The sequence below is a fragment of the Equus caballus genome, chromosome 16 (genome assembly GCF_041296265.1).
Source record: "Equus caballus isolate H_3958 breed thoroughbred chromosome 16, TB-T2T, whole genome shotgun sequence".
NCBI lineage: Eukaryota > Metazoa > Chordata > Mammalia > Perissodactyla > Equidae > Equus > Equus caballus.
In genome coordinates this window covers 56524029-56551646 of record NC_091699.1, presented here as the reverse complement: position 1 = coordinate 56551646, position 27618 = coordinate 56524029, and the positions used below count along the sequence as shown (strand labels likewise).

The window sequence follows — 27618 nt, the reverse complement described above, 5'->3', positions numbered from 1 at the left end:
AGTGACAGTGGCGGAAACAAGATAGTGGCCTCTCTCCTGCAAAAGAAGTCTGGGAGAGGCAGTCCAGGGCTAGCGTGGCAGCTCTGCTGTTATCACGCACCCCAGGCTCTTTCTGTCTTTCTGTTTCTCCATCCTAGCACTGGCTGTCATGCTCAAGGCCACTTCATGGTCCAAGGTGGCTGCTCGATCTCCAGCTATGATGGGCATTCCAGCTAAAAGAGGAGATGCCAAAAAAGGCAAACCTCTCAGCTGAGTTTGCTCTCTTTTAGAAGCCTTCCCGGAAGTCCTGACAGAAATTAGAATTCCATTACTAAGAAAGAAAGGGAGGGGGTAAAATATATATACCTACACATATATATTTAGGCAACTGTCGGTCTTTGCTGCAATTTCTATGAGAAACATTTGTTATCTGGAACCTTCTAGGAAGTTCTCCTGGTCTTATCTATGGTTGTAATAAGTGCTGAGATTTATACAATACCATGTGCCAGGTGATGTTTTAGTGCTTACTCATTCCATCCTCATAAGAGCCCTGTGAGATAGGTACTATTATCATCCCAGTTTTCCAGATGAAGAAACTGAGGCACAAAACAGTTAAGTGTCTCATCCAAGGTCAGACAGCTAATGGTTCTCAGGGATGGGATTTGAACCAGGGAGTCTGGCTCTAGAGCAGGGTTTGTCAGCCTTGGCACCGTTGATATTTGGGCCAGGTAATTCTTTGTTGTTGGGGATTGTTCTGTGCATTGCAGGGTGTTAAGCAACATCCGTGGCCTCTACCCACTAGGCACCAGTAGCACTACCACCAGCCCGTGGTTGTGACAACCAAAAACATCTCCAGACATTGCCACATATCCCCTGGTGGGCAAAATTGCACCCCATTAAGACACACAGCTCTGAAGTCTGTGCTGTTTGCCATTATCCTGTGCTGCCTCTGTAACCTACTTCCCATATAGTGGAATCAACAGCCCTGCTTGATAGTGGAGAAGCAGAAAGTGCCAGCAAAAGACAGAAGCAGAGGGATCAGAGTTGGCACAGGATGTTGAGGAACTGAACGTTGCAGAAAACAAGGAACAAAGAATGCACTGATGATTCGAGAGGTGTCTCAGAGGTGTGGAGGGGTAGAAGCCGTAATGTGAGGAAAGAAGGTCAGGTCCGTATTCCCAGCTGTTGACTCTAAGGAAGTCGAGACAGAATGTTAACATTTGGGGTCAGTGAAGTGTCTATTCTCCACTGCGCAATGAGGTAGCCACTAACTACATGTGCCTATTTAAATTAAAATTAACTAAAATTAGAAATGCAATTCCTCAGTCACACTAGCAACACTTAAACTTCACGGTCAAGATGTTACCTGATTTCTTCACTGTATGGTTACCGCTTTCCCCTTACAACTCATAATAAATCTGTGGGGAATCAAGCAAGTATCCTGCTCCTCATCAAAATTTCCTCCTAGATTTACCATCCATTGATGATTCTTGTTAGGACGAATCTTTAAATGATGGCTGCAGTCCTCTAGTACTTTTATCATTGTTTCTTCCACCTCTAAGAGACTAAGCACAAAGAGAGGGTTGTTGACATATCAGGCTGGGATAGGGTACAGTGTGGGTCAGGGACAGATGTTATAGTGGGAATAATTTATATAAGTGGTCAGTTCATTTTGAAATGTTTGCTTCCTTATACAGCCTTGTCATAGACATTCAGAGAAAGAGGACTCCTGTTTTGTCTTTTTGGAAGTGCTTAATATCGCCGATTCCCATCATCTGAAAATGGGAGTAATAATTCTTACATCACAGATGTGTTCTAATGATTGAGCGAGTTGATGTGAAAGTAACTGACACAGGACAAAGCACAAAGGCCTAAAGAACCTGTGATGGTTTTCTTCTCCCTCGAAAAGGCGGAAGTGGCCCCAGCGGGAGGCAGAAAGAGACACACCTGGTGAAGAGGGCAGCATATGCAGGTCGGACAGAGCTTAGGTGATCAGGGGGCAGGTCCATGCTCAAGGACAGTGACTGCCATTCTGTCCCTGGAGTGACGTGTGTTAGGAAAGGAGGGGGTGACACTGCACATTACCTTCAAGGGACAGCCAGCTTTCTGATAAGGCAAGATGTCAGAAAGAGGGAGGCCTGTCAAGAGTGAAAGGAACTCTGTGCCCATGGATTCCCCCCTCTGTCTGTAGAAAAGATGTGGAGGGGGAAGACCAGAGAGGAGCTGAGTGGAGGGCACTGATGGGGGCTTCAGGAAGGATGGAGGCAGGTGAAAGATACGTGCTGTGGTCATTTTAGAAAACTTGCCAGAAAGATAGACTCAGCTCGGGGAAGCAGATGTGTCGTGATGTAATCACAGACAGACAACAGGAGGTACTACACTGTGTGCTGCGGATGACGCTGTTGGGGCCCCAGAGGTGTGCCCATTGAAAATGGGAATGCTGTCTTGCTGCTGGCTCTTCTTGCCAGTACAAACCTTGCATGGGGCTCAGAGCCATGGACTCCACTAGATTTATCCCTTTCCTGGAGTTCAGACCCCTCCCTCTGCCCTCTTGCAGGGTTTGAGCAGGAACCTGTTGTTTCAGGAGTCAGTGACCTTTGAGGATGTGGCTGTGTACTTCACCGAGAATCAGTGGGCCAGCCTGGACCCTGTGCAGAGGGCCTTGTACAGGGAGGTGATGCTGGAGAATTATGCAAATGTAACTTCCTTGGGTAAGTCCTCCTTCCTCTCTGAAGCTCAGTTTCAGCCCTTGGGGCCTTCTAGCTTCCTCCTTAGTAGGTCTGGAATCTCTAAGACCACCAGGATTGATGCTCCATGAGCTGAGTTCCCTAATCCTCAGTTGGAGGAGTAGCTGATGGAGAAAGATCTGGGTTCACTTGGGTTTTAAACAAGACTTCTCTCTTCCTTGTTCCCTGGTGGGGACTCTCCTGAGAGGGGCTTTGCTCTGAGCACAGAGAGCTGAGAAGGTTCCTGTTGGTCTGCCTTCATTCCTCCGCTCTTCCAGTTCCCTGGAGAAGACCTTGGCCCCATCTCCTCTGTGTGAGAGTCTCTCAGGACCCCCATGTCCACACCTACAACGATGCTGGGAGTTTTCTGTCCTCCAGATAGAGCTGGAATAAGTTTCCTCCTCAGCAAAACAATTTGAGCCTTACTCAGATCCCCACATTCTCTCCGCACTGACCTCCCTTAGTCTCCTGGGATATCCAATTCCTTTTTTTTTTTATGAGGAAGGTTAGCCCTGAGCTAACATCTGCCGCCAATCCCCCTCTTTTTACTGAGGAAGACTTGCCCTGAGCTAACATCCGTGCCCATCTTCCTCTATTTTATATGTGGGACACCTGCCACAGCATGACTTGACAGTTGTTATATACGTCCACACCCGGGATCCCAAGCAGCAAACCCTGGGCCGCTGAAGCAGAATGTGCGAACTTAACCACTGCACCACCGGGCCAGCCCCTCTACTTCTTTTTTTACCTGGCAAAGCAGCGAGTAGATTGAGAGGGGCCAGGAGGGACTCTCCCCAGCTTCTTTTTCCTTTTCTTTCTCCTTCAGTAGCATTTCCATTCCCCAAACCACATCTGATACTCCAGCTGGAGCAAGGGGAAGCACCATGGGGCCTGGATCCCTGGACCCCTGTGGTGGGAGAGGCCCTGAGATGTGTCTGCACAGGTAAGCATGAGAACCTACCATCTTCCTCTCCAACTTTGCCTCTGCCTCTCTTTTAATGATTTAACATGAAAAAGGGTTTCTTCTGTCATGACTGTTGTGTGGATGAAAATGGTCATTCTTGTTCAGAAAAGTATCCCCTGCTAGAGCTTCAGCCCCAAACTGAAAAAGATCAGCCCAAACATTTCCTTTTCTGTCATTTTTCTTTGTAAAGCTAAAGGATTGCAAACACTTTATAGGGGAGATAGGCTTCTGTTGGTCAGTTTACAAATATAAACACAAGGTAGTAAGAACTTGTTTCTATAAGAACATTTTGTGTATATGTGTGTATGTTTATGAAACGCTATATGAGAATTGGATTTTTATGAATTCCTAAACACTAAATTATAAATTAGTTTTTGAAAGAAAGCCTGTTTATTTATTGAGAATGAATGGTTTCCTTTTTCAAAGTTACTGAATTGAGGTAACTGTAAAGAACCATCCAGAAATTGGGCATACAGTCTGTCTCTCTTGTTGGCCCTCTTCTCATACTGTTGTCCCTGATGCTGTTCAGAGCCTCTGTCAACCAGATGCTCCTTCCTGATTCTCTCCTACTCTGTCTTAATCGGTGCCTTTAGGTTGATTCCAGCATGCCAGGTCATCTTGATGAGGAACCTTCCCCGGCAGTCTGCCTGCAGTTGTCAGTGTTTCTCTTTGCCACAGCTGCGCTTGTCTATTTAGCCTGCCAAAGGCTTTAAACTAGCATCATCCAATAGAACTTTCTACAGTGATGGAAATGTTATATATCTGCACTATCCAATATGGCAGCCGTTAGCCGCATGAGCACTTGAAATGTGGCTAACGCAAGTGAGGAACTGAATTTTTAATTTTGTTCCATTTTAATTAATTTAAATTTAAATACAGTCATACATCATTTAATGATGAAGACACATTCTGGGACATGGATCATTAGGCAATTACATTGTTGTGTGAACATCATCGAGTGCACTTACACAAAACTAGATGGTATAGCTTACTACACACCTAGGCTATATGGTACTAATCTTATGGGACCACTGTCATTATGTGGTCTGTCATTGACTGACATGTCGTTATGCAGCACATAACTGTAGCCACATGTGGCTGGTAGCCACCTTATCAGACAGTGAAGCACTAAACAAAAGAATAGCTTCCAACTGCTTTTTTCAGTTTCAGTGGGTTTCAAAGTCTAGTGTTCATCAGAATGACTTGCAGGGCTTGTTGAAACACAGATTGCTGGATGCCACCTCCAGAGATTCTCATTCCATATGACTGGGATGAGGCCTGAGAATTTGCATTTCTAACAGGTTCCCAGGTGATGATGGTCTGGGGACCACACTTTGAGGACTGCTGTTCTTGAGAGTTTTGAATTGTGTTTTTTAAACTCTGGATTGCAACTCCTCAATGAGTTGTGCTCAGCATTTAAAAATTAAACTAGACTGTACTAGACTTAAATAAAACTGACCAAAAACAGTCACAAAAATATGCACCACATAACAATAGTGGTCCCATAAGATTAGTACCGTATAGCCTAGGTGTGTAGGAGGCTGTACCATCTAGGTTTGTGTAAGTGCACTCTGCGATGTTCACATAATAATGGAATCACCTAGTGATGCATTTCTCAGAATGCATCCCTGTTGTTAAGCAATGCATGACTGTAGTATAAAATCTATCGTAGGAGCTGGCCTGGTGGCATAGTGGTTAAGTTCGTACATTCTGCTTTGGCAGCCCAGGGTTTGTGGGTTCAGATCCCAGGTGTGAACCTACACACCTTTCATTAAGCCATGCTGTGGCAGCATCACACATACAAAATAGAGGAAGATTGGCACAGATGTCAGCTCAGCAATAATCTTCCTCAAGCAAAAAGAGGAAAATTGGTGACAGATGCCAGCTCAGGGCCAATCTTCCTCACCAAAAAAAAAAAAAAAAACCCTATCATAAATGTATCACACTTATTAAGGATATTGTTTTGTGAAACTTGTTTCAGTTTTGTGTGTATGAGTGTATATGTGTGTGTGTGTAACCATGTGTATACTGCGTCAGGATCTAAAGTGTGAGTCATGGTCCAAAAATCTCAAGAAACACTAAGCCAGAAGTTTCATTTGTCAGATATTTGGTGCTTGGAAAGGCAAACAAAGGTTTATATGTTGTAGCGCCACCAGTGAGAGTGCAAGCCCCCTTCCCCTCAATTGCCATCTCCAGTCCTGGAAGGGTCTTAACCAGGCATGTCTTTTCTCCTTTCCGAGGTAAGTCTCCCTCCTAGAGTACAGTACATGGGTTTGAAACAGTGGTCCTTACATGAACCCTTCATACCCGGCAGAGTTACAAATTGTTTTCTCCCCAGTCAGGCTTGTGATAGAGAACATCTTTTTTTTTTTATTTTGAGGAAGATTAGCCCTGAGCTAACTGCTGCCAATCTTCCTCTTTTTGCTAAGGAAGACTGGCCCTGAGCTAACATCCGTGCCCATCTTCCTCTACTTTATATGTGGGATGCCTACCACAGCACGGTATGCCAAGCGTTGCCATGTCTGCACCCGGGATCTGAACTGGCGAACCTCGGGCCGCCGAAGGAGAACGTGCAGACTTAACCACTGTGCCACCAGGCTGGCCCCAGGGAACATCTTTTTAAAGATGATAGAATACTGTAAAGTATTTGGGCAGGTTTCATGCCTTGACTGGGCCTCGGGATCTACTGTTGCAGACAGCATCTCCCAGCCGTCTGGACACTGGGTGGCACTAGAGCTGCTTACCCAGCTGTCTCTTCTCTAGTTTAGAGCTCTCTTCCTCACCGTTGGCTCCCTCTGCTTTTCTTCATCACTTCCCCTTCTGGCGACTTGTCTACCCCATTTGCATTTTTCATTATCAATTTGTCTCAATTAACAGCTTCTGCTGTCAGCACAGTTTTGTTGATGTAATGGCATTGCTGCCTTCCCCACTTCCAGTATTTTTACTTTCCCTTTAGGGCACCATCCAGTGGCTCTGTTTCTCTCCAAAAAATACATATGTCTGGGGCAAGCTAATACTACTTAATCCCTTTCCCCTTCTAGCATTATAAATAAGTGACTCTTACGTTTTCTTTTGATCACACTAGATGGTAAAACTAAGACTAAGAATGTGGAGCAAACTCCAGAGCTGAACACTTCTACAGAAGCAGATTCCCACAGGCTGATGGTGGGGGCGCTGCTGATGGATGCTCCCCAGCACCCTCATGGTAAGGACAGCTTGAAGAAGCTGCAGCCGTGTGGCACAGGGAAGAAAGCAAACTCAAAGAGAGGAGGTTTCACAGACTTAACAGTCCAGGCTCATAAATCCTCCACTGTTGAAAGAGCCAGGAAATTGGAAGGCAGCAGTGGTGTCAGCACACATCTCATTACAAAGCACGGCCTCCCTAGAGAACAGGTGTTTTATAAATGTGGTGAGTGTGGCAGATATTTCAACCAACATACAGACCTTCGCCAGCATCAGAGAATTCACACTGATGAGAAGCCCTACAAATGCAAAGAATGTGGGAAAGGCTTCAGATATAAGTCAAAACTCTCACGGCACCAGAAAATCCACACTGGGGAGAAACCTTACTTGTGTCAGGAATGTGGACAAGCCTTCAGTCAAAATTCCCACCTCCTTCAGCATCAGAAACTCCATGGTGGAGAGAAGCCCTATGAATGTAAGGACTGTGGGAAAACCTTCAGCTACAACTCAAAACTTATTCGGCATCAGCGAATCCACACTGGGGAGAAACCCTTTAAGTGTAAGGAATGTGGGAAGGCCTTCAGGTGTAGCTATGACTGCATCATCCACGAGCGAATTCACACTGGGGAGAAGCCCTACGAATGTAAGGAATGTGGGAAAAGTTTCAGTTCGAATTCAGTCCTGATTCAGCATCAGAGAATCCACACTGGGGAGAAACCTTATGAATGTAGAGAGTGCGGCAAGGCCTTTCGCCGGAGTTCGGTATTTCTTCAGCACCAGAGGTTCCACACTGGGGAAAAACTCTATAAATGTAACGAATGTTGGAAAACTTTCAGTTGTAGCTCACGCTTTATTGTACATCAGAGAATCCACACTGGGGAGAAACCTTACGAATGCCAGGAGTGTCAGAAAGCGTTCAATCAGAAAATCACCCTGGTTCAGCATCAGCGAGTTCATACTGGGGAGAAACCTTATGAATGTAAGGTGTGTGGGAAAGCCTTCAAATGGAGTGCCAGTTTCATTCAGCATCAGAAGTTGCATGCTAGAAAGAAACCTGCCCACATTACAGGGCCATCCACAGTTAAGCCCCAGTGTCCCCCATCAGTCCTCTCCCCTCTGCCTCCCCAACATGCGTGCTGTGCTCCAGCCATGCCAGGATCTCCCCCGTCTTCTCCACATGCAGTGCTGCTTCCACCCGCTGTGCCTCTCTTTGTGCTGCTCCCCTCATGTGAAATGGCCAGTTCTTCACCTGTCCAAATAGTGCATTTCTTTCAGGATCTTGCTTCTCCTGGGAGGACATCCCGTTGTAGCCTGAACCCTTTGTCTCCCTCCCCATGAACTCCCTCAAGTTCTCAACTCCCAGTGTACCTGGAGTTGTCAGTTTCCACTGGCTCCTGATCATGTCTTTGTCGATACACTTCTGGTCTTGTGTCAGTCAGTTCTCACACTTAAGGACCATGTTTGATTACTATCCTCTCTCCCCTAGGTAGGAAATGGTTCTGTCTGTCCTTTGTGGTGTCCAGTTTTGGCCTCTACCACCAGTCTGCACCTGCCTTCTCTACTGGAGTTGGACAAGTTTGCAGAACATTTTGGGTATTGGGGTATGGCATTAAAATGAGATGGGCCATCATAATTCAAGAAATAGGGGAATTGCAAAGCTGGTGGGAGGAGATAATCAAAGAAAGTACCCAGTGATTGCTTTCAGGATTTAAGGAGGGCCGTTTGGTGGGCCAGGAGCAGGGCTCACTGTGGGGATATGAACCTTGGATTTTTTATTACCTTGATAATGACCATTATAGGATCCTGTGTAACTAAGCAGTATACCAAGGAGATAATCACTGAAAAGAATCACTGAAAAGTGATGAGTTGGCATTGATAGCAATAATGTAAAATTATGTCTTTAAATTTGATTGGAAGGGGATGTGGTTTTTCTGTTTGGATCCCTTTTCTATTCCTATGCATATCTTTGTTTAATTTCAGTGCCCACTCAAATATGTAGGTACAATAAGTGACCTAGGCTTGTGCAATTTAGGACAGGTGCCTGGGTGTAGTAATCTCTAGATTATACATGGAGTGGACTTGTTAGCGTCACACCTGTGCGCACTGGAAGGAAGGAGAAGAGAAATTTGACCATGACTTAATGTAGAAGAGAGTCCATTTGTGATCAGTAACCATGTGCACACTCACACACATTCTCACACCTGCTCCAGCTCCCCTATGATTAAATCTGAATTTGTGAGTGGTGGTACTTTTAATATTATAATGAACTACTTTGCTAACACCAAGAAGTATTTTAAGGATGCTGGTCTTACCGGATGTTGTGATCTCACTGGTTTGGCCATACTTTCCGTCCAGTGGTTAGAGGCTCTGACCCTTCTCAGAATCACTGCTTCAGGACCGTGTAGCAACATGGAAAGGGACTTTAAATAATCAAGCAGGAATACAGTACTAAGAAAACGCTATGTACACTGTTATTATAACACCATAAAATTATGTCTGCAAGGGAGGGCAGAGAGAGACATTTGGTTTTGGTTTTGGTTTGGGTCGGTTTTACTAAGATACACTTTACAGACAGTAAAATCCATCCTTTAAAAGTATACAGTGTGGTGAATTTTGACAAATGAATACAGTTGTATAACCAAGATATAGAAAATTTCAGTCACCCCAAAAAGTTCCCTCAGCACCAGGGAGAAATTTAAATGGTTTGTGGGATGTTGGCGATTGTTTTTTCTTTTTATTCCTTGTTAAGGTTTGTACAATACATAGGATTCAGGAGAAGAAAAGGCAAAAACCAAACTTATTTCCCCAGGTGTAGTCAGAGCTTCCAGAATATGCAAAGATCCCTCACCCAGAATCACTGCTAAGAAAAACTGTCAAAATATAGGAAAAATGACAATGAGTATGGTTTCTTTGTCATATTTCTGAAACGGACACACATATAAAAATTTTGTCCTATTTATTTCCCCCAAACACCCTTAAACAGAAAGCGCCTCTGGGCTTCTGGGAGGATTATAAAGGAAGGATGGGAGTGAGAGACTCCTAAACTAGCAGGACTCCAAAAAAGAGGAACTTCTAAATAGAGTTTGGAGGGTGGCAGATTATATAACAAGAAAAAAGCAAGGACTGTAGGGAAAAATAAGTGGACCTGCTCTGGGCTAAAAAATGGCTTTTGAGTCCTCATGGCCAGGAGATGTATGAGTTTCTGACTTTGGTAACTTTTATGTTCTCATTTATTTCTTCCTTTATTCATTAATTCAACAGGCCTTTAGGGTTTTTCCCCATTGTTACACAAATGGTATTACACAGCCTCCCCAGCACTTACTACATGTGGGAGATGAAGGATGTGCCACTCTTTAATGCAGGGACCAGCACTGCCAGGTGTCTGGCACTTAGTAGACACTCAGGTGTTTTTTGACGAGGGCCACGTGTAGCTCACAGAAAGGACAGATGTGTAAAAATAAACTCACGCATCACATACATTCCAACCTAGTGTTCCCTCAGGAGTTTATTTTCACTGAAAGTGAAATGACTATATCTAAACTTACTGAGTCTCCCTGCCCCCAACACACACTTACTAATTTAGCATGAGGACTGCCCATTTCCTTCAGGAAGGTATATGGGTGTCATATTACCTGAATTGTTTAGGTTTGAGACTCCTTCCTTTACTAGTGACTTGGCTAAGTATGTTGTTAGGTCTCTGTTTAAAAATAGCAGAAACCTACTTGAATTAACTCAAATACACTTAATTTATCAATTAAGTAATTTATTGTATCCTGACACCCAAGGGCAAAAATGTAGCCAGGAGGTCTGGAGCCTGGAAACCCAAGCAGTCCAGGAAGCACAGGCAGCGCACTCAGGCTCAGCTGTCTCCTCACTTCTGATCCCTTCTCCCCTCTTTGTTTTCCTGCTTTCTCTATCCCTAAGCACATGGCAGAAGTTGCCATAGGTCCCCCGTTTACCGATCCATTCGAGGGACCAGCCCAAACTGAGAATCTCCCAGACATAATCCCAAATTCCAGGAGAGAGAATCTGATTTGCTCAGTTCAGATGTTCACTTCTGGTCTACTCAGTAGGGGGACAGGGGGACGATGACTCTAGGTTGTAAAGGGTAAAGGGGGCTGCTGGGGCCCCATCCCGTGGCTGGGCTCAGCAGACACCCAAAAGGTTATCTGTTGCTGTCTTCTTAGAGCACAACGTTTTCCCTCATTTCTATTGCTCCACATCTCCTGGTGACTAAGACAACTGAGGAGAACCTTCAGGATGTTTTTGTCCCTACTGCCTGGAAGCTTTTAAAAATTTATCTTTGACAGTCATTTACCTTGGTGTTGATCATCCTCCATTAATGCATCTTGGTTCAGAGTGAGCTCTCTCAGTCTGTGCGTTCAGATCTTCTTTTGTTGATGGCTTGTGACTGGCCAGTGTTGGGGTGGAAGAGTTCGCGGGGTTATGGGAAGTGGGGATATGGTCCCCTTTGATTTCCTCTGTGTTCTGTTTGGGGTACACAGGCACCTATGGCCACAGGTTGAGTGAGGGTGAATATGGCTCTTGGGCCTTTCTCTTTGAGGTATGTGTGTGAGCCGACTCAGCAGCAGCACGGCTGTCTCTCTGGTTACAGCTTTTCATCTGGTTGGTTTCTGGTTGTCGTTCTCCCTGGTTTTCCCTGTCTTTTCACAGGCACTCCAGCATGGAAGCTGGGTTGGTGCTAAGAAAAACAATGTGGCTGCATGATTTCTCCTTTAATCTTGCTACCACTGCTGTGCTTCCAGAATGCCTAGGCCTCCCGCAGGGTACTACTGACTGCATCTGCCTTTACCGTCCCTGCCCACAGCCCTCATCCCCCAAACTGAAATTTCTAAGTAGCACCTGCAGAGAGCGCTCATTCTGTATACTCCATGTACCCTTCCCCATAACAGAGATTAGGCAAACTGTGGGGCCCACCTTGGCCTCCTCCTACAGTTCAGTCTAAATTGCAATGTGCTCGGCTGATAGTCTTCAGCGTTTACAGTGTGAAATCGGGCGAATTCTGTGGTTTCTAGCCTTCTCCTGGGGAAAAGTTAGCACTCAGTATGTGAGATCTTGCCCTGTTAACAGGACCTCAGAGCTTAGAGGAAAGAGTGATTGACCACAGACTCCAGACTGTTAATCTTACCAGTCCAGCCCCTGGACTGAGTTCCAGGAATAGTGAGGGCTTAAAACGAGACGCAAACAGCTGTTTCCCTATATTATGCTGCGCCCTGGAGGCCAAGAAGTTCGGCTTTTCGATCACAGCTGCGCGTGGGGCAGCCAGGAGTACAGGCAGAACCCCCAAACATTTGCGTCGTTGCTGGCCTTGCTGTGGCTCCATCTGTAGCCTGCCACTGAAGGTCTGGGCAGGCGGGATTACAAGAGGATCGCTACCGCCAGCGGGGATCTCCAACTCGAACTGCAGCCAGTAGGCGGGGCTATGTAGCCAGGGCACGTGAGTTTACCGGTCCAACGCACCACGGAGAGGGAAACCTCCCGGCTTCCTAGAGGGTACGGTGGGCTCCCGCTGCGCTTCCGGCTCGGTGTTGGTTGGTGGAGCCCCGGCGCTCCCTCGGGAGAGGAAGTCTGTGTCCTGATGTTCCGGACCCGGGCGAGGAGCCGCCCGCGAGGCGAGGCGCTCGGCTCATCCGTGGTCTGGGCTGGCTCGAGGGCCTTGACCTGGAAGTGGCTGGTTAAGGAGACCCGGTGACCTGGGGCCTTACAGCTCTCGTCCCTGCCGCCGGGGCGGGTTCGGTCGTCCTCCGCCGAAGGGCTCTCGGCCCCGGCCTCTGCTCGCCTTCCTGGATGCGACTAAAGATGGTGGCGTCGCCGGCTTCCCGTTGTCCCGCTCGGGTCTGCGCCCAGCGTCACCCACCCGGGCACTTGAGCATCTCTTTTCCTGCTTGACCGGTGGCCAAGCCTCCACCTGCGTTTTGTCCTGTAGCCGTTCTCGGCCCCGCCGCCCTCTGCCCTCTGTCTCTCCAGAGGAGGCCTCTCTCGGTCACGGTGTCAAAGATCAACCAAGCCAGACAGGTTTTAATCAGTAGTAACCACGTATTGCAGAAGGGAAAAGAGTCCGGGGAAGCTGAACTCAGCTTCGACTTGTATAGAGGTGACGTGACCGGGCGTTTTAAAGGAAGAATGAGGCGGTAGGGAGGGGGGTGAACAGAGGCTCAGGGGAGTCACAGGAAACCCACCTGGGTTTGCTAACTGGTGCTTCTGGAAGCTAGGCTCCTCCTTCCCACAGAGACTGCGAGACAGGGGCCCTATTTTCAGGTGGTTGGCTGGAACAAACAGTAAATTCTTTTGGCAGTCTTGGATTGTCTCAGGCAGACCCTCTAAGAGGGGCTAGGGTCATCATAGGAATGTGGCCTTGAGTTGTTAGAGACTGTTAATGTTTTGTTTTTATAGGTCAAGGTTGAGGCCTAGTTGAGAAAGGGCTCAGAGGAGCCTGGCTAGTGTTTGGTCAAAGAATCTTTGTTAGTGGTCAGGGTCACTGGACACATTCAGTAAAATTATTTTCTACTCCAACCCAAGCAGTCATTGAGGCCAGGATTCTCCTCTGGCTGAGACTCTGTTCAGGGCGATGGAGTGCAGCGGTATATTTTGAGAAGCCTTGTGCTTTGTTGGCAAGTGGATGGAGAAATAAGTTGGAGGAGCAGTTCTAACTCTCGGTGAGGGTAGGGGCCAGGCTGCCCTGGAATGGTAGGACAGTCATTGTTCTGAAAGTTAACAGAGTCCCGGGATGGTGTTGAGAGATGGGAGGGGGAGTGATAGACATATGGGCTACAAGAGAGGGGCAGTCTCATTCGGAGCTCTTTTCTCCTTGCTTAGATCTGAGGCTCTTCCTTTTCCAAAATCAGAGAGCGGTGCAGGAGCCAGAGGACAGCAGCCATGCTCCAGACAATGTGGTCCCAGGTGATCTGGCTTCCTGACAGCCTGTCTTAGATCAGCTCTCAGAAAAGTCAGTACAGGACTCAGGCATGATCTGGCTTCCCCTTGGCCAGGCAGTTATGGCAGGTGTGTTTGTGTGTCTGTGCACATGAGGGTGCGTCTGGGGAAAGTGGGTTGAGGTTATCCAGACCAGGAGATGTCTTTGGTTAGAGAGGGGACATGATTTTCAGATGACCCGTTTAATTGTGTGAGGTGGAAGCACCTGCCAGTAAAATCTTCCGGAAACTAGAAATCCACATCACTCTTTACAGAAGGAGTCTACCAACAGGCAGGCCTGTGCCAGTAGTTCCACGTGTGCTTTCAGGCCATGGAACTTAGAAGACTTTGGATGATAACTTGGGGATACTAGGTTAGTAGAGAGGGAATCCAGGAGGGACAGGAGGACTGCAGCACCCATGGCACTAGGCGGTTCAGACAATTGTTGGAGTAATAAAGGTGGACTGAGTGGTGCAGCAGAGGCTGTGGTGTATGGAGCCGTGCAATTCTCTGTAATGTTTCCATGGTGTTTAAGCTTTCCAACTCACAGGAGAAACTGTACAAGGTATTGGTTAATGGTTTTTTCTTGCTGCGTGTCCTCAGATGACTTCTAAACCTCTTTGGCATCAGTTTCCTCAGTTGCAATGAGGACGGTAATAGTACCTACCTCAGCAGTGAAGAGGAAAAGAGATGATGCCTATACAGCCTTAGCACCGTTTCTAGCACACATTAAACACGCATAAATCTTAGCTATTATATGAAGACCATTTAAGTGACTAGCAAAGGGAATCTTAATTAATGAATACCAATTGATAGCAACGAAGTAATATATCTTTAAACATGTTAGCTTTTGCTTTTGGACTGCTGTTGCTATCTAGATGTTTCTGTTTAGTTTCAATAAATATTTATATGTGTAGGTACAAAAGGGAGCTGGGCTGGAGCAATGTGCAGCAGATGTCTGAGTGCAGGAGACTGATTAGAGTGTGTGTGAAAGGCCCCCTATTGTTGGGCATTTGAGACAGCAGAGGGAAAAGTCCCTGATTACCACAGCACCTGTGCCTCAGAATAGAGGCTGTTCATGGTTCATTTAAACCCCAGGCCCTCTCTCATGTAGTTGGGCTACCTGAGGATTCCTTGTAATTAAAACCTTTCTTGGTAGAAGCACTAAATTTCCCACAAATATATTAAAAGTAATTCTACATTGATCGCTTTTCTTTTTCTTTTTTTTTGAGCAGGATTAGCCCTGAGCTAACATCCACTGCCAATCCTCCTCTTTTTGCTAAGGAAGACTGGCCCTGAGCTAACATCCGTGCCCATCTTCCTCTACTCTATATGTGGGATGCCTACCACAGCATGGCTTGCCAAGCAGTGCCGTGTCTGCACCCGGGATCCAAACTGGCGAACCCCGGGCCACTGAAGCGGAACATGCGAACTTAACCACTGCACCACTGGGCTGGCCCTGATCACTTTTTTAATAGTGATGAAAATGACAAGCCTGCTACTGTCTGATTTTGTACAGTTGTCACTAATTTAGACATGTTTCACATCCTCTTGAATATTTATAGACCCTATCCTTAGTTTGAGTACATTCTGTTAATCACTATTTTGTGAATGTAACAAGAAAAATGTGTACTTTCTGATTAGTGAGAAAAAAAGACTATAAAATGACATATTCACTCTCTCAATTCCTTAAAATTCCTGTCTGCGTGTGAAGGAGTCTTGGAACAGAATAAGCAAAATGAAAATGTTTAGTGTTTAGATTGTGGGATTCAGGGAGCTTTTCCTTCTATTTATTCTTTCATAACTGGTATGCAACAGGTAGGGCTCAGGAGAAAAACCAAAATGCAAGCTTAGTGCATCCAGATGCAGTTTGAGCATCTGGATCAGTCTACAAAGGGCATTTATCCCAGAGTCACTCCCAGAACATCTCTAAAAAGAACAGTTAAATTGTAGGGAAAAAACAATGATTTTGATTTCTGGAAATTATATATTTATTGACTATGTTTTCCACTAGTGATCAAGAAGAAAACTTTTGTGCAGCAAGTAGGGGTCTAGGCAAGCTGGAGACACACCAGCTTTGTTCACAGATAGCCTACAGGAGAGAGGAACCTCTGGAAAACCACTGTACACTAGCAGTTTAGAGCAGGAGAGGAGAACGTGGCATCTCTGTGGTCCTGTTTCATGGACAGGAGTTTGTCCTGCTCATGGCCCATCCTATGGGGACAGAACACTGGGAAGGCTGAGACCTTTATGCCTTGAATTGTTTGTCCTAGTCCTTGGTAGGTAGATAGTTTATTTAGAAAGACCTTGATCATAGCGATAGATTTCAGAGGTCCATTCCACAGTGATTCGTGGCTTTTTATCAAAGACAAAAGAGAATAAGAGCCCATACAGAATAATGCCTTATATGCAATATAGGAAATATAACATCTTTAAGTGAGAGAAACTTACAAACCATACAGCCAAGAAACAAAATATAAAAGACTGCTTCTTCAAAACTTAATAAGGTTTTCCCGACACTCAAGGACTAAGGGAATTAGTTTTAAAAATAGGTTTTAGGTTTATAGTCAGAACAGGAACATTGGGTAAATGGTAGCAAGATGAAAGAAGACAGGCTAATTGAGCAGGAGGAAAGGAATTTCCATAGAAGAAAGCTTGAGTCCGTAAAAGCCGGGCCAGGAAGTTATAAAATGGAGTAGGATATTCCTATATGTAATTGGCCCTGAAGATATGACTAAACATCTTCACTGTTTGAGGGTGTGCTCCAGTGAAGGAAGGAAGAATGTGGAAGACATTGTGTCCAGAAAAGCATGAGTTTATTGTGGGAAAATAGTGAAGACTCAGGATGATGGTTGTGAAGCAGGGTTGGAATCTGCTGTCCTCATACCAAGGAGAGTTTGTGAAAGTTTTAGTATATCATGAAGTCAAGTAGTGGAAAATAGAAAGGCAACTAGGAATTTTTTAAGTTGTACAATACAGGAAATGTATCTTAGTATACCATTTGGGTCTGTAGTGAGCAGTGTTCACATGGTATAGGGAAAGGGTCTTTTTGGGTTGTCTGAAAAACTGGAGGTAGCGATATTGTTGAGAGACATCTGGGTGGTGGACTCTCCTTCCTCTGGCACCCACCACAATGATGATTATTGTTACCTAACTGATTCTGGGTTTATTTCAGGGGCCAAAAGGGCCCAGAATTTATAAACATTCCTTGATACAGAAGTGCATACATTTCTGTGTATGTGTAAATTCTTCTTATTAACTTACCATAAGTATAAAAGCACGGCTCACAAAAGATGAGCTTCTCCAATATGGAAGGACCCACTCCAGCATCCTCCATGGCCAACATGAGCAGCAGCCGTCAGGGGTGTACTGGCACCAAGTGAATTTCTGCTGAGACGCACTGCATCTGCTCATGCTTTCTGTGGTTGCCTCAATGCCAATAAGATTTTGTAAAACTTCTCTAATTAAATCTTACCTAACCATATGTAAGGGTTGAATTAAGTTTTCTCTGGTTGTTTGTCATTTATAGCAGTGATAATTTTACATTCTTTGCATATTTCTTTTGTCTTTACTCTTTTTGCATAAAGGTTCAGGTAAATGGATGTTAAATATTATATGTATTCTCTGTAGGGTCTTAAGTGTATTGTATATAACATCTTCCTAAGAAAACACTAAATGAAGATGATTACACAACCATATTGTAGAGTAGTTAATGAAAGAAATGAACTTGTGTTATAATTATTGTCAAATGTTGAAACAACTGTGTTTGTCTTAATGAAATTTGTGTGCTGGCATAATTTGTAATTTTGGAGCTTAGCAAAGCATAAAATCTTTCCCAGGGAAATTAAGGGTATAATAGTTTGAGTTACAATAATTGGCCATAAGGTTTTTTGTTTTTAAATATGCTACTCTCATAAGATGGGGAAGATGTTATTGTTTAAAAGCCCTTAAAAGGAGCAGCCTTGGGGCAGGCCCGGTGGCATAGTGGTTAAGTTCAAGTGCTCCACTTCGGCAGCCTGGGGTTTGTGGTTTGGGCTCCCAGGGACAGACCTGTGTACACCGCTCATCAAGCCATGCTGTGGCTGCGTCCCACGTACAAAATAGAGGAAGTTAGCACAGATGTTAGTTCAGCGACAATCTTCCTCAAACAAAAAGAGGAAGACTGGCAACAGATGTTAGCTCAGGGCCAATCTTCCTCACCCGCCTCCCCGCAAAAAAATAAAAGCAGCCTTATCCCTAAATCCTTTTCCTGATTCCATGTAGCCAAGGGACTTGCCTTCCACCCAGGCAGAAGTCTGGAAGTGCAGTTTCTTGAGCTGGTGAACAATAGATGTTCTTCTCTTAGGGACACCATGCAAAGCTGAAGGACAGGCGTGAGGTACCCAGTCCTTGAAAACTGGGATTGTCAAAAAGGCATACTGAATCCCTAGGCTCCTTTCACTGCCAAGCTTCTGGAATCCTCAAACCACTCTTCCTAATCTTGGAGAAGAGAGAGGACAGTTCTTCCACACAGCACAGCAGTGCTTGGCAAGTAGAAGCCGTGTCTCTGAAGCTGCTCTCAGGAGTATTAGAGCCCTTGAGGTGAAACGAAGTCTTCCCATGTTGGCAACCTCCAAGAAATGCTAGGGTGCAGACATTTGCTTGGATTGTGAATATGTAATGAAGGCAAATCATGGTGGCTGTCCCATTGGCAGGTCTAGCTATGCAGTGGGGTGCCCTGTCAAGTCTTTGAGAATGGAGTGGTTCTGAAGAATGGCAGCAGAGGAGTCTAGAGAATCTCACCCCAAGGTATGAAACATTGAACTTAACATCAAGGACCCTGTATTCACAGGACAGGCTGTTGTGCCATTAACTAAAATCTGTCTCCAGGCAGACACATCCTGGTATAGGGTATAGGGTTAGAAAGTGTTATAAGGGTAAATGTTAATTGCTCTGTCCCTAAACTGTGCCACATAGTGGAGCCCCAGCATCACTTGTATCTTCAAACCAAATAACACAATTAGAAAACAAAACAAACTCGCAAGCACTTACGCGCTAGCACTACTGTAAATACTTTGCCAATCCATTAACTCATTTAATTACTAACCCTCTACAGCCCTTTGAGGTTGGTACCAGCATCATACCCATTTAACAGACAAGGAAACAGGCAAAGAAACTTGCTGGTCATACAGCTAATAAGTAGTCGAGCCAGGTTTCTGGACCTAGGTAGTCGATGCTCTCCACCGATACACATTCGGACGTTGAAGCGATGGGCTCCACTCTTCCCACTCCAATCCTCCCATTGCGGCGGGACGGGAACCCAGGCAGCTTTTGCACATATGCAGCAACGGTCCTGCCCCCTGGAAGGGCAGCCGGAATTGGCAAATGCCAGGGAACCCTGGGTGATTCCCAGGATTGTATGCATTCTGTGGCCTGAGCTGGCCGGCCGACCGACATCCTCCAGAGGAGCTACGGGGAGGGGCGGCCGGCAACTCTGGCCGGTAGGGTCTCCGAAAGTACGGACAGGGGCGCTTGCTTCTGGGATAGGAAACCACAGAGCCAGACAACTTCCCAGGCTCCTAGAGAAGAGGTGAACGACGTACGTACTTCCGGCTGAGCCGGTCCAGAGCTTCCCCAGGAGCCGGCGGCTGGCCGCGTTCCCACGCTTTCTCTGCGCTTGTGCCTTGCTGGGTTAGCGGTCGCCCGGAATCCGGGTTCCCAGGGGTCGGAGTGATAATAGATTCACTTACCCCGGGCGTAGTACCAGGTTCTCCAGCTCCTCTGCCTTTTGTGGTGAGGGCGTGGCGGGACGGAGAGGAGCCCGGGGCGGACAGAGGGCTTTTGCTGGGTGCGAGGCAGCATCAGTCTTACCGAAGCCTCTTTATTTTCTCTTCAGTCTCATTTCTCAGGACACCAAGGGCCGTGTGTGAAGCGGGAACGCCAGCTATGCTCCAGGCCACTTGGCGCCAGGTGAGCCAGCATCCTTTCAGCCTCTGTTGCCCCGTCCCCGACCTTCCCACCCTTTTGATGTCAAGAGAAAACAGGTGTCAGCTCTGCATCCAGATCCTGAGTTGTACAGGCCTGTGGCTTCCATTGTGCATCTGTCACTGTTGGGTGTGTTTGGGGAAGGGGAGGAAGTGAGGAGGGTAGAGAGATGAGAATGCCCAAACTAAGATAATCAAGATGGAAAAAAACAAGCGTGGTGGAATTGATTGGGATCGATTTGGCAAGTGGGTCTGAAAAGTGGAAATTAACTGAAAAGTGGAATCTGCATCACTGCATACAATGAAGACTCCTTTCATTCCTGTGCACAAGATTGGAGAAGTCTTTCCTTGGATAAAGCCATTCTAGTAATTTTTCTGTATATCCCCTTGGCTTTTCTACACAGACGTGCCGTCTACGAATAAAGACAGTTTTACTTCTTTCTAGTCTGGACGCCTTTCAGTTCTTCTTCTTGCCTAATTGCGCTGGCTAGAACACCATTTCAGTGTCAAGTAGAAGTGAGAGCAGATATCCTTGTCTTCTTTCTGATTTTAGGGCAAAAGCATTCACTGTCTCACTGTATTTCCTTTCTCTGGCTTTAGGTAGTTTCCGTACACCCACATCCTGATTAGTACTCTGTTAAATTTTCTAGGGGGACCCTCTGCAGATAACCCGACTTTTTTCTCTGTGCAGCACTCTCTTGCATGCTGTTCTATAAACTACAGTTGTCTTAGTCTCAGACTCTGCCAGGGAATCTGCCTCACTTCACCCTGCCTGTATTACAGCCTGGAAACTTCCACGTTAGTAAGTTTCGGGAATCCTGGGGCTCACCTCTTTCTTTCCCATCTCTCAGGGATTGTTGTCCTTTATTGCCTCACAGCCAATGTCTTGCAAACCCTTGTTTTATGTAATCTGTCTTATTTTGGTTCAGGCAGGAGGATGAATCTTATCCCTGTGACTGCCTGTATATGAGAAGTGGAAGTTTTCCTTCAGCATTTTAGCAAACATTTTCCCTTTTACTTTTTCTTTGTAGTCTGTTGCCCTCTTGACTCCTCAGTCTTCATGTGTGTCCTGTTTTTCCTTTTCTGACAGCCGTTAGGGTCTTTTTTTTTTTTTTTTTTTTTTTAAAGATTTTATTATTTCCTTTTTCTCCCCAAAGCCCCCCGGTACATAGTTGTATATTCTTCGTTGTGGGTTCTTCTAGTTGTGGCATGTGGGACGCTGCCTCAGCGTGGTCTGATGAGCAGTGCCATGTCCGCGCCCAGGATTCGAACCAACGAAACACTGGGCCGCCTGCAGCGGAGCGCGCGAACTTAACCACTCGGCCACGGGGCCAGCCCCCGTTAGGGTCTTTTTTATGTTCTCATTTTTCTGAGACTTCTCAGTGATGGGCCTTTTTGTGGGTATTTTTCGTGCATTGCCCTAAGTACTTTGTCAGTCCTCCCTCCTCCCTGGTGCTTTTAAACAGACAGAATATTTTACCAAGTTATAAAAAGCAGTCACCCTTAAACAATCCAAGCTCATCCTTGGTTCTGTGGTGTGAACTGGCCTCCTTTTGGTTTGCTTCCTCTTCCACCAGCAGTTATGATGCAGCTTTTTCTGCTCTCCTAGTTTAGTTACCTTTCATCCTTTTTCTGCCTTCTAAAATTCTGTTAACACTTCTAGTCCGCTCTGATTCTTCTCCTCTTGGGCCATTGTGTTACTGTCACTTTAGTGGGATCAGAAAGGGAGTGAAGATCAGTACAAAAGTCATGTGGGCTGTTTATATAGATGTCCCCCGTGCATTTACACACAAAACCCAGGGAGGAGAAAAAAGCCAGAGGGACTGACAGTTCCACAGAGCAGGGTATGGTGGAGTTGAGGCCCAGATCAGCAGGTGAAGGAAGGGCTGTTTGCTGGGGATGACCATAAAGGCGTGCAGTGGATCTTGGGCACCCTGGTTGATGGGAGCAATGGTGGCTGAGGGCTTGCCCCTGCAGGGGGCACTGGGTAGCTGTCCTTGGAATACCATCAGACCCAGTAGGTATCTGCCCCAATACTTAGGCTCCTCTGCCCTCACACAGGGCTTGAGCAGAAACCTGTTGTTTCAGGAGCCAGTGACCTTTGAGGACGTGGCTGTGTACTTCACCCAGAATGAATGGGTCATCCTGGACCCAGCACAGAGGGCCCTGTACAGGGAGGTGATGCTGGAGAATTATGCAAATGTGGCTTCCCTAGGTAAGACATCTCTTCTGCTTGCTGTTGTCTGCCTCTGCCCTTTGAGCATCCTGGCTTCCTTCGTCCTTAGACTTTGTGGGCTCTCTAATAACCCTCATGGGCAGTTCTTCTGAAGGCTGAGCTCCCTAGCGGCTACTGGGTGGGAAGAACCCTGGGTTCCCAGGTTTTGAAATCAGCTGTCCCTGCAACCCTGGGGTGGGACTCTGCCCCAAGCGTGGAGGGAAATGAAGAGCTCTTGGGACCTCAGCAGAACCCTTTGTGCCTCTGTCTTCCAAGTTCTCTGAAGAAGATTTGGGACTCCCTCATGTCAGTGGGGACGTATTCCAGGACTCAGCCCCCTTTTGTGGGAATGTCCTGTCCTCTAAGATGGCACAGGCTGACTTCTCTTCATTTCTCCCTACCTGGCTCAGTGGGGAAAGATAAAGAGGGCTGCAAGGGGACCCTGCTTCATGATTCCCTTGGCCTTTGTGTTCCTGTTTCTTTCTCTCTGGGCAGCTTTTTCATTCACCAGACCTGTTCTGGTCTCCCAGCTGGAGCGAGGGGAACTGCCACCAGGCCTTGACCCCTGGGAACGTGCAAGCCCGGAGGCCCTCAGAGGCATCTGTCCAGGTGAGCACAAGGACTGCCAGCTGCCTTTTTTGCTTAGCCTGCTTTCTTGTTTTCACTTTTCAATGTGTAAGAAGTGTGTCTTCTCTTGTGAAACTGTTCTCATTAGACCATTACATGGATTGGAATCGTTACAGTGGAATCATTACATATGACTTTGAGTTCACGGTGACAGCCTCCCTCAAATGAGGAAGGGCCAGTCTCTTCCTGGAAAGGCGTGGCTGCAAGATTTCTTTGCATGTTCGTCTTTGCCTCTCCACCTCACCACCTGCCAAGGGAGACTAAATGAGCAGCTCTTAAAGCAGCTCTTTCATCTCTGTCATGTGGAAACATTTTATTTTTCCACCAGTTTGTTTTTGCAAAAATGAGGACATCAACCACCTTATGAGGAAAATAGGCTTCTGGGGGCCTGTCTCGCCATCTATGTATTTGTAGAGTACATCATTTCTATGGAAAATTGAATTATGGGTTCCCTAACTCTGACTTAACAAATAAAACAACTTCATTTTTATAATTAAAATTTTTTTTTTTAAAGATTTTACTTTTCCTTTTTCTCCCCAAAGCCCCCCGGTACATAGTTGTATATTTTTAGTTGTGGGTCCTTCTAGTTGTGGCATGTGGGATGCCGTCTCAGCATGGCCTGATGAGCCGTGCCGTGTGCGTGCCCAGGATCCGAACTGGCGGAACTCTGGGCCACCGCAGCGAGCGCGAGAACTTAACCACTCGGCCACGGGGCCAGCCCCTATAATTTAAATTTTGAAACATATGCAGATACCAGCCAAACACACCCCAGGTATCTCTCACCTCAACAGTCACCAATGTTCGGCCATTCTTGTTTTGTTTTTCCCCCACAGACACTTGAAAAAATTTTTTAAGATGAACTTTTGAAGCAAAACTTGCTGTAAATAAAAGGTGAATGGCTTTCCTTATTTTGAAAGGTGTTGATATGGGAATTAAAAATAACAACATAGTGAATCTTTTTGCCTTTCTTATTTTACTTCACCCCTTCTATGCCTGTTAAAATTTCCTCTTTGCAGAGAAGGCCCATTAATGATCCCTCCCGCCTTGCCCCAGGCTCGTGTCATGGTGCCTTTCTGGATATGACCCCAGGACTTCAGGCTCTCTGGGTAAAAAATATTTGCTAAGCAATTTGCTTGAAAACACATGAGGTTTTGCCCTAGCCAGTGCTGAAGATTATATCAGCCTGCAGAAGGTCTCAAAAGCAGAGGGAAAATAGCCTTGGCTTTTTCGTTTTTAGTGTGTTAGTTTAGGATTTCATATTCCACCCTGTTGTCTTAAACTGTATACACATCCTGTGTGGTGTTTTAGGAAAAGGGCAAAAATCGTAAGTCCTCTCTGGGACTTATGTCCATTCCTGGAAGGGCTCTTCACGCGTTCAGTCCCCTTTTATTTCAGAGGCAAGCCTCCACATCTTCCCTTTCCCTTCTGGATGCTGTGGAGTTTGCCCTGCATGGGCCCCTCAGCCACACCGTAGGAGCCTGCTGCTTTGCTAGAGCCAAGTTGATGACAGAGATCACTGCTCTTTTCAAAGATTTTAACAGGGGTAATTTTTTTTTTTTTTTAAAGATTGGCACCTGAGCTAACCTCTGTTGCCAGTCTTTTTCTTTTTCTTCTTCTCCCCAAAGCCCCCCGGTACATAGTTGTAAACTCTAGTTGCATGTCCTTCTAGTTGTGCTGTGTGGGATGCCACCTCAGCATGGCTTCTTGAGCAGTGCCATGTCTGCACCCAGGATCTGAACCGGTGAAACCCTGGGCCGCCAAAGCGGAGTGCGGGAATTTAACCACTCAGCCACGGGGCTGGCCCCAGGGATAATGTTTTAAAATAAGCAGCTCTTAAGGAATTTCTGCCTGTGGGACCCTTTGTAGTTCCTGAGCTGTTTGACCTGCCCCTTCTCCAGTCCCAGTGGTCTTTCTCTCACCTCGGGGTCTCTGTTCCTCACTTCTCTATGTCTGCCCTTTTATCCATCCAATTCACTTTCTCTTGCTCTTTCTGTGCTAGCTAACAGTGTGCTGTTTTCCAGTCACTCTTTATGGGAGTGTCTCCTGGCCTTGCTTAGCTTTCTCTCATAGGGTCTTCATTTCTTTTGTGGGGCTCTGTTGTGTGGTGATCCTTGGTAGCCATTTTTTGGACATATTGGGAAAATAACCATGTACTCGGGCAGATTAGAACCAATTCATCCCATTCCACCTTCAGTGCAGGTATTTTCTTTTTGTCATATCAGGGGCTAACACTTGTATTTTCTTTCTTTTGTGACATCAGGGCGTGAGACCAGAACCGAGAAGGGAGAATCAGCTCCAAAGGAACATATTTCCAAAGAAACGGAGGCCCACAGACTGACATTAGGAGGGCTGCCAGGGGATGTTCTCCAGCACCTTGACCTTGGAAGCAACCTCGAGCAGCCGCATGGTCACTGGATAGTCAAGAAAACAGACTCAAAGAGGAGAGATTTCACAGATGGGTCAACCAGGCATCATGAGGCCTGTGCTGTCGAGAGTGGGGAGAAGTGTGAGAAATTAGGAAAAAATGTTAGTGTCAGCACAAAACTCAGTACAAATCAGACAGGTCCTAGTGGTCAGATATCTTATGAATGTAGAAAATGTGACAGATATTTCAGTCGAATGGCAGACTTCCACCGACATCAGAGACATCACACTGGTGAAAAGTCTTTTGAATGCAAAGAATGTGGAAAAGACTTCAGATATAACTCATTACTTATTCGGCATCAGATAATTCACACTGGAAAGAAACCATTTAAATGTAAAGAATGTGGGAAAGGTTTAAGTTCAGATACAGCCTTGATTCAGCATCAGAGAATCCACACTGGAGAAAAACCCTATGAGTGTAAGGAGTGTGGTAAGGCCTTCAGTAGCAGCTCCGTCTTCCTCCAGCACCAGAGGTTCCACACTGGGGAGAAACTCTATGAATGTAACGAATGTTGGAAAACTTTCAGTTGTAGCTCCAGTTTTATTGTCCATCAGCGAATGCACACTGGGGAGAAACCCTATGAATGTAAAGAGTGCGGGAAACGATTAAGCTCCAACACAGCCTTGACTCAGCATCAGCGAATTCACACCGGGGAGAAACCTTTTGAATGTAAGGAGTGTGGGAAGGCATTCAATCAGAAAATAACCCTGGTTCAGCATGAACGAGTTCACACTGGCGAGAAACCTTATGAGTGTAAGGTGTGCGGGAAAACCTTTGGCTGGTGTGGAAGATTCATTCTGCATCAGAAACTACACATGCAGAAGACATCTGTCCAAGAGTAGCCCTGGATTATCCACAGCTAGGCTCACTGTGCCTCTTGTTTCTCTCCTTTTTCATGCTTTTTATGAGTGTCATCACTGTCCTTCCTGGACTGTGCTAATTCTTAACCGTGTATGTCTGTTCCTGCAGCTCTGCATAACTGGAATGTCCCAGTAAGATGTTTAATTCAGACTCTCAGCTTCCATCATGAAACCTTCCTCAAATTCTGTGAGCCCTTGTTTCTTCAACAAAAATTCTCTTTACAGTTAGAAAAGACAAGAAACAAACCCCAAACTTACAAACATAAAAGGAAATATAAGTTTCCAGATTGAAAGGATATGCGGAGTGCCCAGCAAGATGGACTGGGGGAAACCTACATCAAAGAACATCACTGTGAATAATCAAAACAGGAGGAGATCCTAAAAGTTTCTACAGAGAGAAAACAAAAGATCAGGAATAAGATGGCCTCAGATTTCTCAACAGCAGCCTTGAAAGTGAGAGGACAATGGTGTAAGCCTTCAAAATGGGAAAAGGAAAACGATTTTCACCCAGAATTTTATACCCTCAAGTGTGAGTATAGAATAAAGGCATTTCAGACCCTTTAGATCTTAAAACTTTATCTCCCATGTATTCTTTCTCAGATATGCAACACTAAAGAAAGGGTAAACCAGGAAAGAAAAAGACAGATATGTGGTTACCCTATTACCATCTGTATATTAGGAGTCTCTAAAATAAAAAAGAGAGGGGTCTTGTCCATGTGGAGCCATCTGCATCTTGGAGGACATTCCTAATAGAGTGCAAACTTTCAGAGACCTACCTTGGGTGCAGTGCCCACCCACACTACTTCTTACTCTGCAGTTGTAGTCTGTGCCTTTGCAAAAGTTGGGGTATATGTACCCTTTGAGTCAGATGCAAGGCGCTATTTGTCTTAAATGATCCATCTCATTGCTGTTCCAAGTGACCTCATAGCAGGAAACATTTCCTTGTAACTTCATCTAGTTATTTGTTATAATCATGGAAGAAGCTACCATTGTTTTCTGTTACCTATGGAACCGAAGGAACATGTAAATGTGTTCTGTTTTAGCATCCACTTCTGCAGACAGCTTGACTTTGCCCACTGCAGGGAGCAGAGGGTAGTGCTTAGTAATACAGAGCCAGGCAGACTTTGGTATGGACCCAGGCATTCCTTGGTGTGACCTTGGTTAAGTTGCAGAAACTCTGTACTAATTTCCTTATCTGTAAAATAGGGATGACAATCTACCTCACAGGTTTGTGTTGAGGATTAACTGCAGTAATATATGTAGAAGTGCTTAGACCAGTGACTGGAGCATAATAAACAAAAGTGTTATTTATTATTATAATGCCATTGATAAGTTTTGATTTATGTATGCACCAGTGAAACAGTCACCACAACCAAGAGAATAAACACAGCCATAACCCCCAAAACTCTGCTTACGCCCCTTTGTAATCTCTTCTTCCTGGCTCTCCACAGGCAACCACTGATCTACTTTCTGTCACTTTGGATTAGTTTTCCTTTTCTAGGATTTTGGATAAATCTTATTACACCGTATGTACTCTTCTTTTTGGTCTGGTGTCTTTCACTCAGCATAATTATTTTGAGATTCACCCATGTCGCATGTATCAATGGTTCATTCTTTTTTATTGTTGAGGAGTATTCCACTATGGATATACCAGAGTTTGTCCACTCACCTCTTGATGGTCATTTGGGTTGTTTCCAGTTTTTGGCTGTTACAAATAAAGCTGCTATGAACGTTTGTGTCCAA

General features: G+C 45.7%; 2 protein-coding genes and 1 long non-coding RNA gene across 16 annotated transcripts in view; 2 read left to right on the top strand and 1 right to left on the bottom strand.

Annotated features, from left to right (window-relative positions):
• ZNF619 (zinc finger protein 619) overlaps positions 1 to 9449 on the top strand; it is an 11340-nt gene extending 1891 nt beyond the window's left edge. For 2 of the 4 annotated variants that reach the window (XM_070237946.1, XM_023620692.2), the window contains 3 exons: positions 2564 to 2690; positions 3532 to 3648; positions 6755 to 9449. In XM_070237946.1, coding sequence (XP_070094047.1) covers positions 2657 to 2690; positions 3532 to 3648; positions 6755 to 8190 — 1587 coding nt within the window. In that variant the 5' untranslated portion in view covers positions 2564 to 2656 and the 3' untranslated portion in view covers positions 8191 to 9449. The remainder of the gene's footprint in view (positions 1 to 2563; positions 2691 to 3531; positions 3649 to 6754) is intronic. The other 2 variants (XM_070237945.1, XM_070237947.1) reach the window with 1 other exon arrangement.
• Positions 9379 to 12310, bottom strand: LOC138918060 (uncharacterized). Its single transcript, XR_011426965.1, has 2 exons — positions 12002 to 12310; positions 9379 to 11554 (listed from the first exon to the last, which is right to left on the bottom strand). It is a non-coding gene; the product is annotated as an uncharacterized lncRNA (long non-coding RNA).
• On the top strand, positions 12101 to 27618 carry ZNF620 (zinc finger protein 620). Of its 11 annotated transcripts, none has more exons than XM_070237949.1 (7): positions 12451 to 12967; positions 13690 to 13875; positions 18480 to 18573; positions 19661 to 19734; positions 21837 to 21963; positions 22459 to 22572; positions 24851 to 27618. In XM_070237949.1, exons 4-7 carry the CDS (start codon positions 19711 to 19713, stop codon positions 25855 to 25857), a joined length of 1272 nt encoding a protein of 423 aa, XP_070094050.1. In that variant the 5' UTR covers positions 12451 to 12967; positions 13690 to 13875; positions 18480 to 18573; positions 19661 to 19710; the 3' UTR covers positions 25858 to 27618. The 11 variants fall into 11 exon arrangements, with proteins under 11 accessions (XP_070094055.1, XP_023476464.2, XP_014587248.2 ...); XM_070237952.1 differs by having other exon boundaries at positions 12454 to 12708; XM_023620696.2 differs by lacking the exon at positions 13690 to 13875 and having other exon boundaries at positions 12369 to 12967; positions 15021 to 18573.